The sequence below is a fragment of the Diaphorina citri genome, unplaced genomic scaffold (assembly GCF_000475195.1).
Source record: "Diaphorina citri unplaced genomic scaffold, Diaci psyllid genome assembly version 1.1 scaffold1121, whole genome shotgun sequence".
Lineage (NCBI taxonomy): Eukaryota > Metazoa > Arthropoda > Insecta > Hemiptera > Psyllidae > Diaphorina > Diaphorina citri.
This window is the reverse complement of record NW_007378550.1, coordinates 84973-102345: the sequence shown is the minus strand read 5'-3', so window position 1 is coordinate 102345 and position 17373 is coordinate 84973. Positions and strand designations below refer to the sequence as shown.

Below are 17373 nucleotides of genomic sequence, written 5' to 3'. Positions count from 1 at the left end.
TCTGATCCCCGTGATGGGCTGTCTGATCCCTGGTCGGGATATTTGACTAGGAGGGGGAAATATTTGGGCTCCTTACTCCACACTATGAACAGTTTGGTGAGGGCGGTGGGACTGTACACACCTAGGAGAGGGAGAGAGAGAGAGCATTCATTATTTTAATAAATTGTAGTTAGTTCTTTCTTTACACTACATACACACCCTAATTTAAACTGAGAAGGATACGAGTATATTTTATTTTTAAAATAAAACACATTAACATTACCTTTCCTTAGCTTAATTTGAATCTAGATTAATGGACCGAAAACGAACCAATTTAATCGAACAAAAATAGACAGCAACAATTCATCACAGCCAGCCGAGTGAACTTAGAAGGTAGCGCATCTGCCTTGTAAGCGCTAGGTAGCGGGTTCGATTCCAGCCTGGGGGGAACTATATCCCAAGTCCTAAACAAATAAGGTTTAACTAACTGGTTTTCTCCTATCCTATCCTTCTTCTCTCTTCAATTTCGGGACAACAAGACCTCAGTTGTTACAGTTGAGAGTTCTCTTTCTCAAATTTCATCTTTTTTATCGTACTAAGCGCTTAAGTTACAAGGTCATTCCCCCTAACTCCTGGTTCAGATTGGGTGGTATACAAATTATACATTTACGAGTATGTATCTCAGGAATCGAATATCTTAAAAATAAATAAAAAAATCATCGCTCACCTTCCGTATTAAGTTTATCAAGCCCCGTCCAGACGAACGTATCAAACACCGCGTCCACAATATCCTCCTCATACGGGAACTCCGAGTAGCGCTCAAAGAATTCGTTCACAGCCAGAATAGCGCTCGTTCTCACCTTCCCCAGAATGTTCAAGTACCCGCTATGGACCTGCGACCTCTGGTTCCTCCTCATACGGGAACTCCGAGTAGCGCTCAAAGAATTCGTTCACAGCCAGAATAGCGCTCGTTCTCACCTTCCCCAGAATGTTCAGGTACCCGCTATGAACCTGCGACCTCTGGCTTAGAATGCCGCCCACGTAGCTGCCCAGACAGAGGATGATTCGAAGGAGTTTGTCCATGGCGAGACTGCCACAATGGGAGAGGACTATGTCCGCTAGGTTCATTAGGGAGAGGAGACGCTTGGGTGGTATTACCTGAGGAATAGAAATACTCATGAGTTGTTGTTATAGCGGTGTGGCTTCACCGAGGGAGGATTGATGGTCCCAGATTATTTGGTCCGTCCCGAACCGCAGTCAACCAATAATAAAATGAGTAGAGGGTTTCTACAACGACTTGAGATTTGATCATGAATAGAAGGTATTAACTGAGCACAACATTGCCTAATTCCAGTAATCCAATGAAAATTGATGCAATTGGTGCATTCAACCTGCTATCGCTCAGAAAAGTACAGATTTAATTTGCGACGGGTTCAAAGTTTTTTCTCCATTTCCATCTTTATGAGTATAAAAAGATGTAATGATGATGAGGAGGAGAGGGGAGCGGGGGCAGGAGAAAGAGAGAGGAGGAGGAAGAAGAAGGAGGGAGCATAAGAAGAGGAGGAGAAGGAAGAGTTAGAATAATTCTCACCTGTTCCAAATCGATATTGTCGCTCACTTGGTGCACCATATCTAGAGGTGACTCAATGCTGATGAATGGCAGAACTATCTTGAATGCCATGTCCAGAAATGTATCGAACTCCTCTGGTTTACATCCAGCCAGAAAACGCAGGATCATGGCTCTCCTAACTGATCCTGTGGGAAGAAAGAAAAGGACGTTTAATTGAGTTAAGGTACAAAACACTAAAGACCCTGGTGATATGAGAAAGCTGAGCAGTAAGCTACCACCCTTCCCACATTAATTTCATCCAGCCTGGGTGGGGCTGGGAAAAGCCCTCAGCATGATATTGCCCAGAGTAACCCGTCCGGATTATAAACACGGGCAACTTCAGTGTTCTATTGGGAACTGTTAAAAGTACTATCACTAGTTCACTACTGGTTTTTGTTCCCTGCCAGTGCCATTATTTACTGTCGGATTCACAGTTTTTCGTCTATTCACACTTTTTGTTCGACTATTGGAACAGTGAGAAACATTTAACAGGACACGAGGTGCACAATCTATGACTGCCTGGAAGAGACTGACAAGAAGCGCCGACCCTATTTAAATAGGGAAAGGCTAGGAAGAAGAAGATTTGCAGTACAAAGCTCGAAGAAGAAGATTGGAAGTACAAAGGTCTCTTACCTGAAGACTTGCTTCCAGACTTGGGTCCTGAGCCGCCCAGCATTTTCCCATAGACAATTCTCAACACCAGTCGCATCACCATAGGACGATGTTCTGATTTCAGACGACCAGTGGACACACTGTCCTTACCACTCGCCTCCTGTGTTAGAATTAGATTTAGACAGAAATTAGAATTAGATTTTGACAAATTAAAAATAGATTTTGTCAGGAATCAGAGTTGGACTTTTTTTTCAGCCTGGTTAGCTTGGAAGGTAGCGCGTCTGCGCGGGAAAAAAAGCCATAGAGGATGGGTTAAGCTTCTACGAATCCCTGCCTGGATCGCAGGTCCGATTCTGGCCCGCGGTTTTTTTTTTCTTTTTTTTACCCCGCTGGGAATTGAACCCGGGTCTCCCGCGTACACACAATAATTTTTTAATGTTTTATTTCTTTAAATTCTACATTTAAAGCCAGTTTCTTATCATGTTGATGGGCAAAGCCTGGTAAAGTCCCCTTCTCTAATCAGTACTGGAAATACTATACCCACTCTCCAGTTTCTTGAAAAGGGTTTAGGTAACTCACTTGATCTTGTCAGCCAGCACCGCGGTTACTTCCAGGAGAAGGGTTCGAGCCCCGGAATCGACAAGCGTTAGAAACAGGACGCCCAGTGAGCGCAGGAAGTGATTGGCCTGACTAGAGGTGACGTTTCGCATCAGATTGAGTAGCGTAGTGAGTAGCGGAGATATGACCTGCTCTCCGGAGCGAACCTGGAATATGATGGAATAGAATTTGAATAATAATTGTTGTTGTTGTTGTTGTTGTTGTTGTTGTTGTTGTTGTAGCGGCTTTAGCTATAGCCGAAAGGTGATGACAAACAGCCAAACCAGGGTGATGATCTCTAGCCATGTTTATTTGGCTCGTCTTATTTATACTGCTCTAATAGGGCTGAAAAGTCCCCTTACTCCAGCAGTAAGCTACTACTATTACTGTGGTCAAAATCTCAAATTACATTGAGGATAAAATTCCATACCTCAGCAGGGATTGAACCCACACCCCCTGTTTACCAGGCGAGTATCTTGACTACTACACCATTAAAAAAAGAACTGTATTATTTCGATTGTAAATTTATATTTCAACGGGTTACTTTCTGGTGTTCTCGTGTTGAACCAGCATGCAGCACCTAAATTGAACCCACACCCCCTGTTTACCAGGCGAGTATCTTGACTACTACACCATTAAAAAAAGAACTGTATTATTTCGATTGTAAATTTACATTTCAACGGGTTACTTTCTGGTGTTCTCGTGTTGAACCAGCATGCAGCACTTAAATGCGAAATTTTGTGTCTTCTCTCTCCCAACTGAATATGGACATAAGTACTACATGAACTGCTCGAATGAGTCATGGCTAGGTATGCTACAACACAGACCTGTAATAACTTACCTTCTTGATAATCAACGGTATAAGAACATGTGCGAGTGCGGTGCTAGTCTTCTCATCCGATACCAGTTCAGTAATGCGAGATACAATGGTAAGATCCCGATCTTGCAAGCCATCCAGTTTCTTGGATCGGTTTAACTTATTCTGGTAGTATTTGAGTATGGACAGGACGTACGGCTTGAGAAGAAAACTGCCGTAGTTCAGGTTCTTGTATTCGTCTGAAAAAAGGGGTTGCATTTTTATCAAAACCTGAACTTGTTTATTTTTGATTATTGTTTATTCTTTTTATTTTATATTTGTAAATTTTACTCCAATAAATGAATGACCTGGTCGATTCAGCCTGCGCTGCCAAGACCCTATGTTATGGTCAAGATAATAATAACTTCAGAGCAAAGTAGAGATACGTAAAGAGTTAGAGGGTTATAAGAAAGAACCAAGCTTTTCAGTGGACTACTCAGTCAAGGAGTCAGATCCCAACTCCCAATAGGTACCCATCGGGATTTAAAGAGTGAGTTACAATGTTTTAGAATCGGCCTCACTCAAACATCTACTTGGAAAAAAAAACCCCTCTTAGAATACCTCTAAAGCAAAGTAGAATAGAATATACCTTGTTTATACTGACACTGACAGCATAGGACTGAAAAGTCCTTTTACTCTCGCAGCCTAAACAAGGTCTTAGGTGTAAGTACTTCTTGTCTAGGTCCAGGAGACGTGGACGTAGGAAGAAGGAAACAAGTAAACTAGAGTTTCGTATAAGTTCAACCCATCCTATGGGGCTGTTTGCCCCTACACCTAAGCCTCTATGAACATTCTGGGGAAGGTGAGAACGAGCGCTATTCTGGCTGTGAACGAATTCTTTGAGCGCTACTCGGAGTTCCCGTATGAGGAGGATATTGTGGACGCGGTGTTTGATACGTTCGTCTGGACGGGGCTTGATAAACTTAATACGGAAGGTGAGCGATGATTTTTTATTTATTTTTAAGATATTTGATTCCTGAGATACATACTCGTAAATGTATAATTTGTATACCACCCAATCTGAACCAGGAGTTAGGGGGAATGACCTTGTAGCTTAAGCGCTTAGTACGATGAAAAAAGAAGAAATTTGAGAAAGAGGACTCTCAACTGTAACAACTGAGGTCTTATTGTCCCGAAATTGAAGAGAGAAGAAAGATAGGATAGGAGAAAGCCAGTTATTCCATGAGCAAACCTTATTTGTTTAGGACTTAGGATATAGTTCCCCCCAGGCTGGAATCGAACCCGCTACCTAGCGCTACCTTCTAAGTTCACTCGGCTGGCTGTGATAAATTGTTGCTGTCTATTTTTGTTCGATTAAATTGGTTCGCTTTCGGTCCATTTCTGTCCGAATTGAAACCTGATTCTCGTTTCACACCTATCTGATTGGGCCGAAAACAAACCGAATCGAAAGAAACCTATACGTGTAAAACTAGCCTCAATCTAGATTCTAGATTTAAATTAGGCTAAGGTAATGTTAATGTGTTTTATTTTAAAAATAAAATATATCCTTCTCAGTTTAAATTGGGGTGTGTATGTAGTGTAAAGAAAGAACTAACTACAATTTGTTATAATAATGAATGCTCTCTCTCTCCCCCTCCTAGGTGTGTACAGTCCCACCGCCCTCACCAAACTGTTCATAGTGTGGAGTAAGGAGCCCAAATATTTCCCCCTCCTAGTCAAATATCCCGACCAGGGACCAGACAGCCCATCACGGGGATCAGACAGCCCATCCCGGTCTTCATCTGAGCGAGCGTTTCCCATAGGAGGACACGGACATTGCAATGGTCTGGTTTATCGTTGAGGGCGGTAAGATGGGCGTAGTGGTCTGTTATGAATGGGAGGTCGGAGTCAATCGACGTTTCTGTGCGATCTGGAATAAGATAGAATAAATAGGAATAAGCAGGATGTTGTATAATAAGAAATACAACATCGCGATTTATTTATTTATTTTCTTATTCTTCAAGATGTTCGAAAGAGGGAACTGTAAAAACCAAAAAGTCTTATCGTCCTGAAATCAAAGAAATCTTCATCTGAGCGAGCGTTTCCCATAGGAGGACACGGACATTGCAATGGTCTGGTTTATCGTTGAGGGCGGTAAGATGGGCGTAGTGATCTGTTATGAATGGAAGGTCGGAGTCAATCGACGTTTCTGTGCGATCTGGAATAAGATGGAATAAATAGGAATGAGCAGGATGTTGTATAATAAGAAATACAATATCGCGAATGATTTATTTATTTTATTCTTCAAGATGTTCGAAAGAGGAAACTGTAACAACCAAAAAGTCTTATCGTCCTGGAATCAAAGAGGGAACAGGATAAGAGCAAGCCAGCCGTTCTAAGAACGAACCTCATCTGTTCAGGATAAAGTTCTCCTCGACCGGGAATCGAACCTCCTGCCTAGCGCTTACAAGGCAGGCGCGCTACCCCCGAATGATATATTGCGTGATGGTGCGAGCGTTGAGCGGTTTCGACAGAGACTTGCACTGCTCCGTGAATCTGGAAATGTGAGGAAGTAACAATCAAATCGAATATTTTTATTGTGATAACTGATAAAATACCTACCATTATGTACACGAATGATATATTGCGTGATGGTGCGAGCGTTGAGCGGTTTCGACAGAGACTTGCACTGCTCCGTGAATCTGGAAATGTGAGGAAGTAAGAATCAAATCAAATATTTTTACTGTGATAATGATAACTGATAAAATACCATTATGTACATAATTTTTCTTAATACTAACTTGGGGCTAAAGAAAGATTAGTTCTTATTGAACAATGAAAAATCATACTGAAAATATCCCTTTTCTATCCAATAGTAAACTTGGTTCGATTGTTAAATTTCTGTTATTAGGATAAAGAAAATATGATTAGTGAAAGATTAGTTCTTATTGAACAATGAAAAATCATACTGAAAATATCCCTTTTCTATCCAATAGTAAACTTGGTTCGATTGTTAAATTACTGTTATATTTGACTAGGAGGGGGAAATATTTGGGCTCCTTACTCCACACTATGAACAGTTTGGTGAGGGCGGTGGGACTGTACACACCTAGGAGGGGGAGAGAGAGAGAGCATTCATTATTATAATAAATTGTAGTTAGTTTTTTCTTTACACTACATACACACCCTAATTTAAACTGAGGATATATTTTATTTTTAAAATAAAACATTAAGGCTAGACATTAGATTAAGGCTAGTATTTTTATTTATCTATATTTATTAGAGTGTGCCAACGACATTAGATTAAGGGTATTGACATTAGATTAAGGCTAGTTTCACACGTATAGGTTTCTTTCGATTCGGTTTGTTTTCGGCCCAATCAGATAGGTGTGAAATGAGAATCAGGTTTCAATTCGGACAAAAAACGAACCAATTTAATCGAACAAAAATAGACAGCAACAATTCATCACAGCCAGCCGAGTGAACTTAGAAGGTAGCGCATCTGCCTTGTAAGCGCTAGGTAGCGGGTTCGATTCCAGCCTGGGCGGAACTATATCCTAAGTCCTAAACAAATAAGGTTTGCTCATGGAATAACTGGCTTTCTCCTATCCTATCGTTCTTCTCTCTTCAATTTTGGAACAATAAGACCTCAGTTGTTACAGTTGAGAGTTCTCTTTCTCAAATTTCTTCTTTTTTTTTTTTAGCTGTTTGTCTGTGCTTCAAAAGTAGAAAAATGGGCAAACGACCATTTATTTATGGATCTATCTTTTAAGTGGCAGAGTCTAAAGCACTCGCGGACCACCTGAAACCTTCTCGCGGACCACTAGTGGTCCACGGACCATAGGTTAAGAATGGCTGGTCTAAAGGGTACAATAGTCCTACATACTGGACTCTGAACACAGGAATTTCGTCAGAAAAGACCCCCCATTTCAAAGTAATGTAAGCGGCAGGGTTCTCTTCCACCCAACCATTGATTTTTCTTTCACTGTGAGCCTTTAAGTTGAAGATATTTCATCAGGGGGGGGGTCTTCAATGTTCCTAAACTTTAAGTCCCTTATGTCTCTATGAGGAAAATTCCATATTCTAATGCAAATACAGGTAAGAGTTACCATAAATCTGAGTCCTGTCCCTCGATATACCCTGTTTATACTGCCAGAATAAGACTGAAAAGTCCCTTTAAGTAGACCTCCTTTATGTGTATTTGACCTTTATTTGTTTGAATTGTTGTGCCTTTAAAATGATGACAAGACCTCGATAGAATAAGGGAGAAAAAACGGACAAAATGACTGGCACATATTACATACCTCATTGAGACTCGAACTCAGCACCTCGAGAATGGCCTCAAACTTAACTTCTCCCGGGTCTATCCTTAGCATCGTCTCCACCAGGAGCGTATACACGTACAGTTGCGTCTGATCATCGCTCGACACATCGTGTGAACGGAGCTTTCGTTTGAGAGCGCCGTGCAGTTTGGACAGGAGGTGGGGAGGCGCGTTCACATGGGGTGCAATGAGGATCGTGCAGATAATGTCGTCTGTGGCGCTTTGTGACGAGGTGAGAAGCGATGTCATGTGAGCGAGGAGGTTGTTCTGCTTCCTGAAATGAGAACCAAATCTTGGTGTAATAGGGGTCGAGTGGATCTGAACACATCACATGCCTTAAATCACATTCCATTTGTCAAGAGTCAAGGTTTTCCTTACCCTTGGGATCAATTTAATTTGAAGAAACCACTCACTAATAAAAAAATTGTAATAGAAAGAATAAAATATAAAATCTCCAAAAGAATGGGGTTTCTGTTCTTTGTACAACTCTGTCAGAAATTTTCTAATTCGTTTTTATACCCCCACAGAACCCCATAAACGCCCCAGAAGGCACAATACACACTAGTGAAACGTGTTTCATCTGACAATAGGACAATACACATTGATTTTCTTGAAATTCGGTTTCACCTGTGTGTACTGCTCTCTGTTAACCTTATGTACGCGTTGCATGAAACATGTTTCACTCGTGTAGGTCTAAAATTTACTGAACTAAGTACATACTAGTAATTGCCGAAACTTCTTGTTGGTAATTCCAGGCTTACTTGTTGGTGAAATCCCAGAATTACTTGTTGGTGAAATATAGGACAATACACATTGATTTTCTTGAAATTCGGTTTCACCTGTGTGTACTGCTCTCTGTTAACCTTATGTACGCGTTGCATGAAACGCGTTTCACTCGTGTAGGTCTAAAATTTACTGAACTAAGTACATACTAGTAATTGCCGAAACTTCTTGTTAGTAATTCCAGGCTTACTTGTTGGTGAAATCCCAGACTTACTTGTTGGTGAAATCCAGACCGATCCGTTTCCACTCGTCAAAATGAGAGCCGAGTGCTATGGAGGGAACTTTGTGCAGGACCAGTTTGGTGAGCAACTGGAGAAGGTCGGAATCGGAGGAAGCAGACTCACAGTAGTTGAGTAGAGACGGCAGTACCAGGGTGTTGAACCCGGCACAGCTGAATACTCGCTCGATGAAGTCCAAATACAGGTGGCGTTGAGGTATGCGAAGAACCTGTGTGCAAGTAGAAATGAGATATTATCTTGATTTATGGGGAGAAAGGAGAAACTGGGAAAGTGTTTCACCACCTCTATTTAGAAGCAAATCGTCAGGAAACCTCAACCTACACTCGCTCGATGAAGTCCAAATACAGGTGGCGTTGAGGTATGCGAAGAACCTGTGTGGAAGTAGAAATGAGATATTATCTTGATTTATACTACTTATAGGGAGAAAGCTCGCTCGATGAAGTCCAAATACAGGTGGCGTTGAGGTATGCGAAGAACCTGTGTGGAAGTAGAAATGAGATATTATCTTGATTTATAGGGAGAAAAGAGAAACTGGGAAAGTGTTTCACCACCTCTATTTTGAAGCAAATCGTCAGGAAACTCATGTTAACCAGCCTAGTAAACTTGAAAGGTAGCAAGTCTGTCTAGTAAGAGGGAACCCTCTTTCCTGCCTGGGGCAAACTTCACCCTAAATGGATAAGGTTCGTTCTCGGAACGACTGGCTTTCTCCTCTCCTGTTCTCCCTTCGATTTCAAGATGGTAAGACCTCTGTTGATAGAGTTCATTCTCTCTATCTCTCAAATTGAAGGACCTATTAAACTAGAAGACACAAATAAAGAAATAATTGAATCAGAAGACCAATGTGAAGATCCTGTTAAATCCACAGACACAGATGATACACCTGCTGAACTACAAGGCACGAATAAAGAACCTATTGAACAGAAAGACACAAATAAAGAAACTATGGAACCGGAAGACACAAATGAAGAAACTATTGAGCCGGAAGACACAAATGAAGAAACTATTGAACCGGAAGACACAAATAAAGAACCTATTGAACAGAAAGACACGAATAAAGAAAGTATTGAACCGAAAGAAGCAAACAAAGAACCTATTGAACCGGAAGACACAAATAAAGAACCTATCGAACCGGAAAAAACAAATAAAGAAACTATTGAGCCGGAAGACACAAATGAAGAAACTATTGAACCGGAAGACACAAATAAAGAACCTATCGAACCGGAATTCACAAATAAAGAACCTATTGAACAGGAAGAAACAAATAAAGAACCTATTGAACCGGAAGAAACTTCTCTCTCTCTCTCTCTCTCTCTCTCTCTCTCTCTCTCTCTCTCTCTCTCTCTTTCTTTCTTTCTTTCTTTCTTTCTTTGTCTTTCTCTCCCTCTCTCTAAAGAAAACTCACGTTATAAGCCAACTGACATGCATACTCCTGTGAAATTTTCACCCCTGGGGACCTTTGCAAGGCGGCCGCTATGATGATCACATCCTGAAGTACAAGGTCAGACAAACTCTTGTCCTGTACCATCTGAATCACCAGGTCAATCAGAGGTTTTGGCTGAGTGACTGTGACACCTCGCTTGTATACAGCCATGGATTTCATCAGATCCAGTATGTTGAGAATGGATTGCTCAGCGCCCTCGGAATTGTCTTTGGTCCATGATGAAAGAAATTCAGACAGTTTTTTCTGAAATATATGTTAATCAGAATTAGAATAATCACAAGCTCAGATAAATATGAAGTATAAATTATAAATAAAAAACATGCTCAAAGAAAAATAGAGGGAAAAAAAGGTTTCAATAAATTCTGTTTTTTTTTTTTTTTTTTTTTTTTTTGTAGGTAAAGATTTTTCCTTACATGTAATATGGTCCACACAACAGCACATTGCTCTGGCTCCAGCTCTGAAATGAGCAGGTCCACTGTGGTGCCCAAAACTCGAGTCAAGCATTGTGTGTCTAAACTTTGCTCCCCCAAACAGCTGACAACATCAGTCAGGAAGCTTTGTGTGCAGCTATGGAGTTTTCCTGACACCCCTTTGATAGTTTCGTAGAACAGAGTTCCACATCCTTCTTCACCCTGAAAACATAGTTTTTTATTAGGTAGGTAAAATCTTCCTTGATGGATTGACTCAGTCAACAAGATCATGCAAAACACGGATCTATGGGGGGCGTATTGGAAAGACAGAACCATTTGGAGGAGGAAGCTTGTTGAGGGAATGGACCAACGTCAGTCTGAAAAAAATTTCCTATAGGAGTCATTTAGGGTTGCCAACCGTACGTTATTTCCCGGAACAATCCGTATTTTTGTCAAAAATCAAATGTTCCGCCGGAACACACCTTTGTTCCGGTTTTTTTTTCCAAATCTATGGAAAATACGGAAACTGACTAATAAACAGAAAAAATTACAAAAAAAAAGTTTCAAAAGATAGGTAGGTATGTACGAAAAACAACAAAACCCGCGAGTCAAGTAGGGAGTGTAGTGTAGGTAGTATAACGTATACTAGTACGAATGTATAACGTACAGCGTACAGGTGCATGCAGCATGACTCTGGATCTCTAGGCCTAGGTCGCTCTGGCTGAAATGCCTTTGTTCCGGGTAAAAATCGGGAAATCCGTATTTTTTCACCATTTTACTAGTTTGTACCGTATATGCCGAAAAAAAAAGTTGGCAACCCTAGAGTCATTCTAAAGCATAGGACTTTACATAATGTGCATTGCTATCTATAATGTACTGGTAAGTTGGGGAATATGACTCACTTTGAAATTATGTTGGGCCAATGTTAGATTTTCTTGGAGCCCCCATGCTGTGGTCATATAGGTACACTGATATTAGGCAATCTCAGTCACAGCCATAAGTTTGCTTCAACTTACCTCAGGTTGTTTCTTGAGGGCCTTCAAAATCAAGATAATAAAATGCTTTCTATTTTTTATTTTCCTTGCAACATAAGCAAAACTTTGTGCGGAAAAGTTGATAATGTACAATGGTTGATTGCTGTTTAGGAGTGGTAACAATAGTCCCAACACATTATCAATGTCTTGAACTAACTGCTTCCAAAGTATTTTGAATAAATATGCCAAACATTGGAAGGCCCATTCTATCTGATCATAGTTCTTGCAGTACAGAAGATTTATGATGAGTGGAAAGATACGAGGGAAATACTCGTAAAATTCTTGATGTGTCAAATCTTTGGCCAAGGCTACAACAAACCTGAAACATAATTTATAAATTGAGTCATGTACCTAGTTGATAGGTATATCTCAGGGGTCCTGTACCATATTATTTGATGACTGTCTTGCTTTTTGCCTTGAAGTTGAGGGTTTGATTCCAAGCCAACAACTTTGGGATAACTTATAAGTTCATTACATAATTCCTAGAAGTTGCATTTGAGCTCCTGATTTTTTTTTTTTTAATTTTTATATATATAAAAAAAACATTGACTTAAACTCACTCTAGTGTTGGTTCCAACGAAAATTCATTTTTCAATTGCAAATACTTGACCAGTGTATTGATCAGCTTTTCTTTCTGTGCAATAACTTGTGGTAATATTTTAACATGATGAGTAAGCTCCTTGCAGAGCTGATTATAACTCTCTGAACTGTTCAGTCCATTCCACTTGACAATTGCCTGATGGAAAAATGTCTCCCGCTCATTGTCAATTTCTTCATTCTTATGACCAACTCTATGGAAAATGTCAATGTCCAAATTTGTGATTCTCTCAGAAAATGGTTGGAACTGAAAAAAAGTAAAGCGTTAATCAATCACTGAATATCATAATCATTACAATCAACTTTTGATGCAATGACTCCAATGTGGTCAGCTGGACTTCAATGAACTTTGGTGTGTTCAACACATTCATTGAAGGGATACCCACAGCCTCTGTGGCATAGGGGCCCCAGAGCCCTTCAGGGATTCAGAGCCTGGGGCCATAGCATATTGAAAAGTCACCCATTCTGAATAAGTTAAGTTCAGTAACACTGTATGTGGTTAGAATTTGAATGGGCCACCATCTCAGAACATGATGAGCTGGCTATTACCTGTCAGCTTTGGTACTTGTTTGGAACCTAGTTAATTCAACATACTATCACGAATCCTCATTTATTTGAATCAGCCAAAAGTGACTTTGTACAGGGAAGAAAACTTACTGTGAAGGTTTTCCCTTGCTTCTGACGCAAGGGTTTTGGCTTCATTGTACGAAATGGACGACTCTAATAATGGTATGGAGATCGTTGAAATAGAAACTGCATTGTGAATAGAACGAAATTTGTATTTAAAACAATGTATCTCGACTTTCTTTCACTTTTTATTATAAATTAATTTATTAATATAAAAAATAGTCCCCAATCCCCTTTTGAACTTTTCAGTCTTTTCACCAGCACCAGAAACACCCGAGCAGCGAGCAGGCGAGCACGTGATTTTCAAAAATGTAAACAAAAAATCTAAAATCACCGATGCTTTAAAATCGAGAAAGATAATAAAAGGGAAAAAAGTTGAGGGAGAAAAGTAAGAAATATTTTCCCTGCACTTTGGCGTCTTTGGCCAGGGCTTACCGCTTTCCATACTGAATCCGCATTATTCCTTTTTCACCTCATCAGCTTTCGGTCCAGCAATAAACAGGAATTTCTGCTGATAAAAGATTGCATTTGATATCTATCTAGAAATTGATAATAGATACATTCCTTCTAGTTGACAGCCTACAATAATTCAGAATATCTGTAAGTAATAAACTTATGTCTCACATAATTAATTCAGTGTAGCTGTAGAGGTACCTATTTAAGACAAGAAAACAAAGTAATAAGGCCAAAATTTACTTTTTAAAAAAGTATGATTAAGGTATTTATGTAATTCAAATAAAAAGTAAATAATAGAAATTGATCTTAATAGGTAGGCAGGTATAGGTACCTACCTAAATAGCGAACTTCATGTTAGGTATTTAATAATTTATTTTTCAATTGTTTCAAATAAAAAGAGACAGACAAAAATATTTAAAATACTTAAATGATTCCTATCAACTTCAGAAAAGTAACAATAATTACTTAGAAATTAAAAATAAATATAGTGGGTTAGTAGGTACATAGGTATAATACATGGTTTTTTTATAAATTTTAGTTTCAAAACAATAGACAAAAAAGATAGGTATACTACAGTAAAAAAAAAAATCCGGACTTTCCCTGCAGTAGGGGATAATTACATAATTAGGTAACAATACAAAGTAAAAAGGGTATACCTAATCAAAATAATAATGAAGTTTTGATCAGGGGCTGATTTCTTGCCTGTGTATTTATTTTTAGTGGTATAGGTGTATTTTTGAGTAAAAAAAAAAAAAAAAATGTATTCAGAGGGAAAATTAACAAAAATTTTATCTAGGTAGATAAAAGGGGTAAAATGTCCTAAATCACTTTGAAAAAAAAAATAATAATTAAAATAAAATGAAATTTTGCTTTAAAACAATAAAAATGATTAATCTATTAAAACATTTATCAACAAATTCAAGTTAATTCTAACAAGCTATATTAAAAAAAAAAGAAAGTATGAGTTACATTAATAACAAAGAGAAAAAAAATTGGTAGTATATAATACTCCTAGTACTTAAAAAAACAACAAATTATGCATTTTTTCGTCTTCAAATGAAGCACTCTATTATAGCCAAAACAAAATAATAAAATTTAATACAAAAGGGGAGAGGGGAATAATCAAAATGAAGTTATAACCACCACCACCTTATGTTTGTACCTAATGTGTTGTATTCTTGTTTATTGTAATTATATAAAAATAAATGAGAGCACCTTTTGCTATGTTTGAAAAAAAAGAAAAAAAAAAAAAAAAAAAAAAAAAAAAAAACAAATTTTTAAAAAAAAACCCAAAAAAAAAAAAAAAAAAAAAAAAAAAAAAAAAACAAACAAACAAAAAACAAACGAACGAACAAACTCATAATACTAAGAGCTCAAGAAAACATAAATTCAATATATTACAGAATATAATATAAATGTCTACCTGATGTAAAAACTTTAGAGACATAAACAAAACAAATGTATTTACACATTAACTATTTTTTATCTACACTTAAAATATTATACCTGTCTACAATCCAATACGCCTACGAATTATTATAATCATATGCATATATTTAAAATATATTTCTTAACTCCATTGATTGCAATTCAGTTTTTGGTACACAATTACACATTAAACTCTGGAAAACAAAGATTTTTTTTTTACATTTGGGGGAAAATATTGTAGGTACATTTTAAAACAGATTAACAAAACTATCATACCTAAACCTACTTTAAATATAACTCTGACACCCCTTTGATAGTTTCGTAGAACAGAGTTCCACATCCTTCTTCACCCTGAAAACATAGTTTTTTATTAGGTAAAATCTTCCTCGATGGATTGACTCAGTCAACAAGATCATGCAAAACATGGGTCTATGGGAGGCGTATTGGAAAGACAGAACCATTTGGAGGAGGAAGCTTGTTGAGGGAATGGACCAATGTCAGTCTGAAAAAATTTTCCTATAGGAGTCATTCTAAAGCATAGGACTTTACATAATGTGCATTGCTATCTATAATGTACTGGTAAGTTGGGGAATATGACTCACTTTGAAATTATGTTGGGCCAATGTTAGATTTTCTTGGAGCCCCCATGCTGTGGTCATATAGGTACACTGATATTAGGCAATCTCAGTCACAGCCATAAGTTTGCTTCAACTTACCTCAGGTTGTTTCTTGAGGGCCTTCAAAATCAAGATAATAAAATGCTTTCTATTTTTTATTTTCCTTGCAACATAAGCAAAACTTTGTGCGGAAAAGTTGATAATGTACAATGGTTGATTGCTGTTTAGGAGTGGTAACAATAGTCCCAACACATTATCAATGTCTTGAACTAACTGCTTCCAAAGTATTTTGAATAAATATGCCAAACATTGGAAGGCCCATTCTATCTGATCATAGTTCTTGCAGTACAGGAGATTTATGATGAGTGGAAAGATACGAGGGAAATACTCGTAAAATTCTTGATGTGTCAAATCTTTGGCCAAGGCTACAACAAACCTGAAACATAATTTATAAATTGAGTCATGTACCTAGTTGATAGGTATATCTCAGGGGTCCTGTACCATATTATTTGATGACTGTCTTGCTTTTTGCCTTGAAGTTGAGGGTTTGATTCCAAGCCAACAACTTTGGGATAACTTATAAGTTAATTACATAATTCCTAGAAGTTGCATTTGAGCTCCTGATTTTTTTTTTTTAATTTTTATATATATAAAAAAAAACATTGACTTAAACTCACTCTAGTGTTGGTTCCAACGAAAATTCATTTTTCAATTGCAAATACTTGACCAGTGTATTGATCAGCTTTTCTTTCTGTGCAATAACTTGTGGTAATATTTTAACATGATGAGTAAGCTCCTTGCAGAGCTGATTATAACTCTCTGAACTGTTCAGTCCATTCCACTTGACAATTGCCTGATGGAAAAATGTCTCCCGCTCATTGTCAATTTCTTCATTCTTATGACCAACTCTATGGAAAATGTCAATGTCCAAATTTGTGATTCTCTCAGAAAATGGTTGGAACTGAAAAAAAGTAAAGCGTTAATCAATCACTGAATATCATAATCATTACAATCAACTTTTGATGCAATGACTCCAATGTGGTCAGCTGGACTTCAATGAACTTTGGTGTGTTCAACACATTCATTGAAGGGATACCCACAGCCTCTGTGGCATAGGGGCCCCAGAGCCCTTCAGGGATTCAGAGCCTGGGGCCATAGCACATTGAAAAGTCACCCATTCTGAATAGATCACTTAAGTTCAGTAACACTGTATGTGGTTAGAATTTGAATGGGCCACCATCTCAGAACATGATGAGCTGGCTATTACCTGTCAGCTTTGGTACTTGTTTGGAACCTAGTTAATTCAACATACTATCACGAATCCTCATTTATTTGAATCAGCCAAAAGTGACTTTGTACAGGGAAGAAAACTTACTGTGAAGGTTTTCCCTTGCTTCTGACGCAAGGGTTTTGGCTTCATTGTACGAAATGGACGACTCTAATAATGGTATGGAGATCGTTGAAATAGAAACTGCATTGTGAATAGAACGAAATTTGTATTTAAAACAATGTATCTCGACTTTCTTTCACTTTTTATTATAAATTAATTTATTAATATAAAAAATAGTCCCCAATCCCCTTTTGAACTTTTCAGTCTTTTCACCAGCACCAGAAACACCCGAGCAGCGAGCAGGCGAGCACGTGATTTTCAAAAATGTAAACAAAAAATCTAAAATCACCGATGCTTTAAAATCGAGAAAGATAATAAAAGGGAAAAAAGTTGAGGGAGAAAAGTAAGAAATTTTTTCCCTGCACTTTGGCGTCTTTGGCCAGGGCTTACCGCTTTCCATACTGAATCCGCATTATTCCTTTTTCACCTCATCAGC

General features: G+C 38.3%; 2 protein-coding genes across 2 annotated transcripts; one reads left to right on the top strand and one right to left on the bottom strand.

The window, feature by feature from the left end:
* Nucleotides 1-4437: 4437 nt before the first annotated feature.
* LOC113469534 (small subunit processome component 20 homolog) lies at nt 4438-5454 on the top strand. Its single transcript, XM_026827325.1, has 2 exons — nt 4438-4588; nt 5255-5454. Exons 1-2 carry the CDS (start codon nt 4438-4440, stop codon nt 5452-5454), a joined length of 351 nt encoding a protein of 116 aa, XP_026683126.1.
* A 199-nt stretch (nt 5455-5653) lies between these two features.
* On the bottom strand, nt 5654-17157 carry LOC103514316 (small subunit processome component 20 homolog). Its single transcript, XM_026827324.1, has 9 exons — nt 16923-17157; nt 16225-16508; nt 15647-15983; nt 10792-11010; nt 10340-10621; nt 8913-9145; nt 7881-8189; nt 6216-6295; nt 5654-5811 (listed from the first exon to the last, which is right to left on the bottom strand). The coding sequence occupies exons 1-9, from the start codon at nt 16965-16967 to the stop codon at nt 5654-5656; spliced, it is 1947 nt and encodes a 648-aa protein (XP_026683125.1). The 5' UTR covers nt 16968-17157.
* Between the last annotated feature and the right edge of the window lie 216 nt (nt 17158-17373).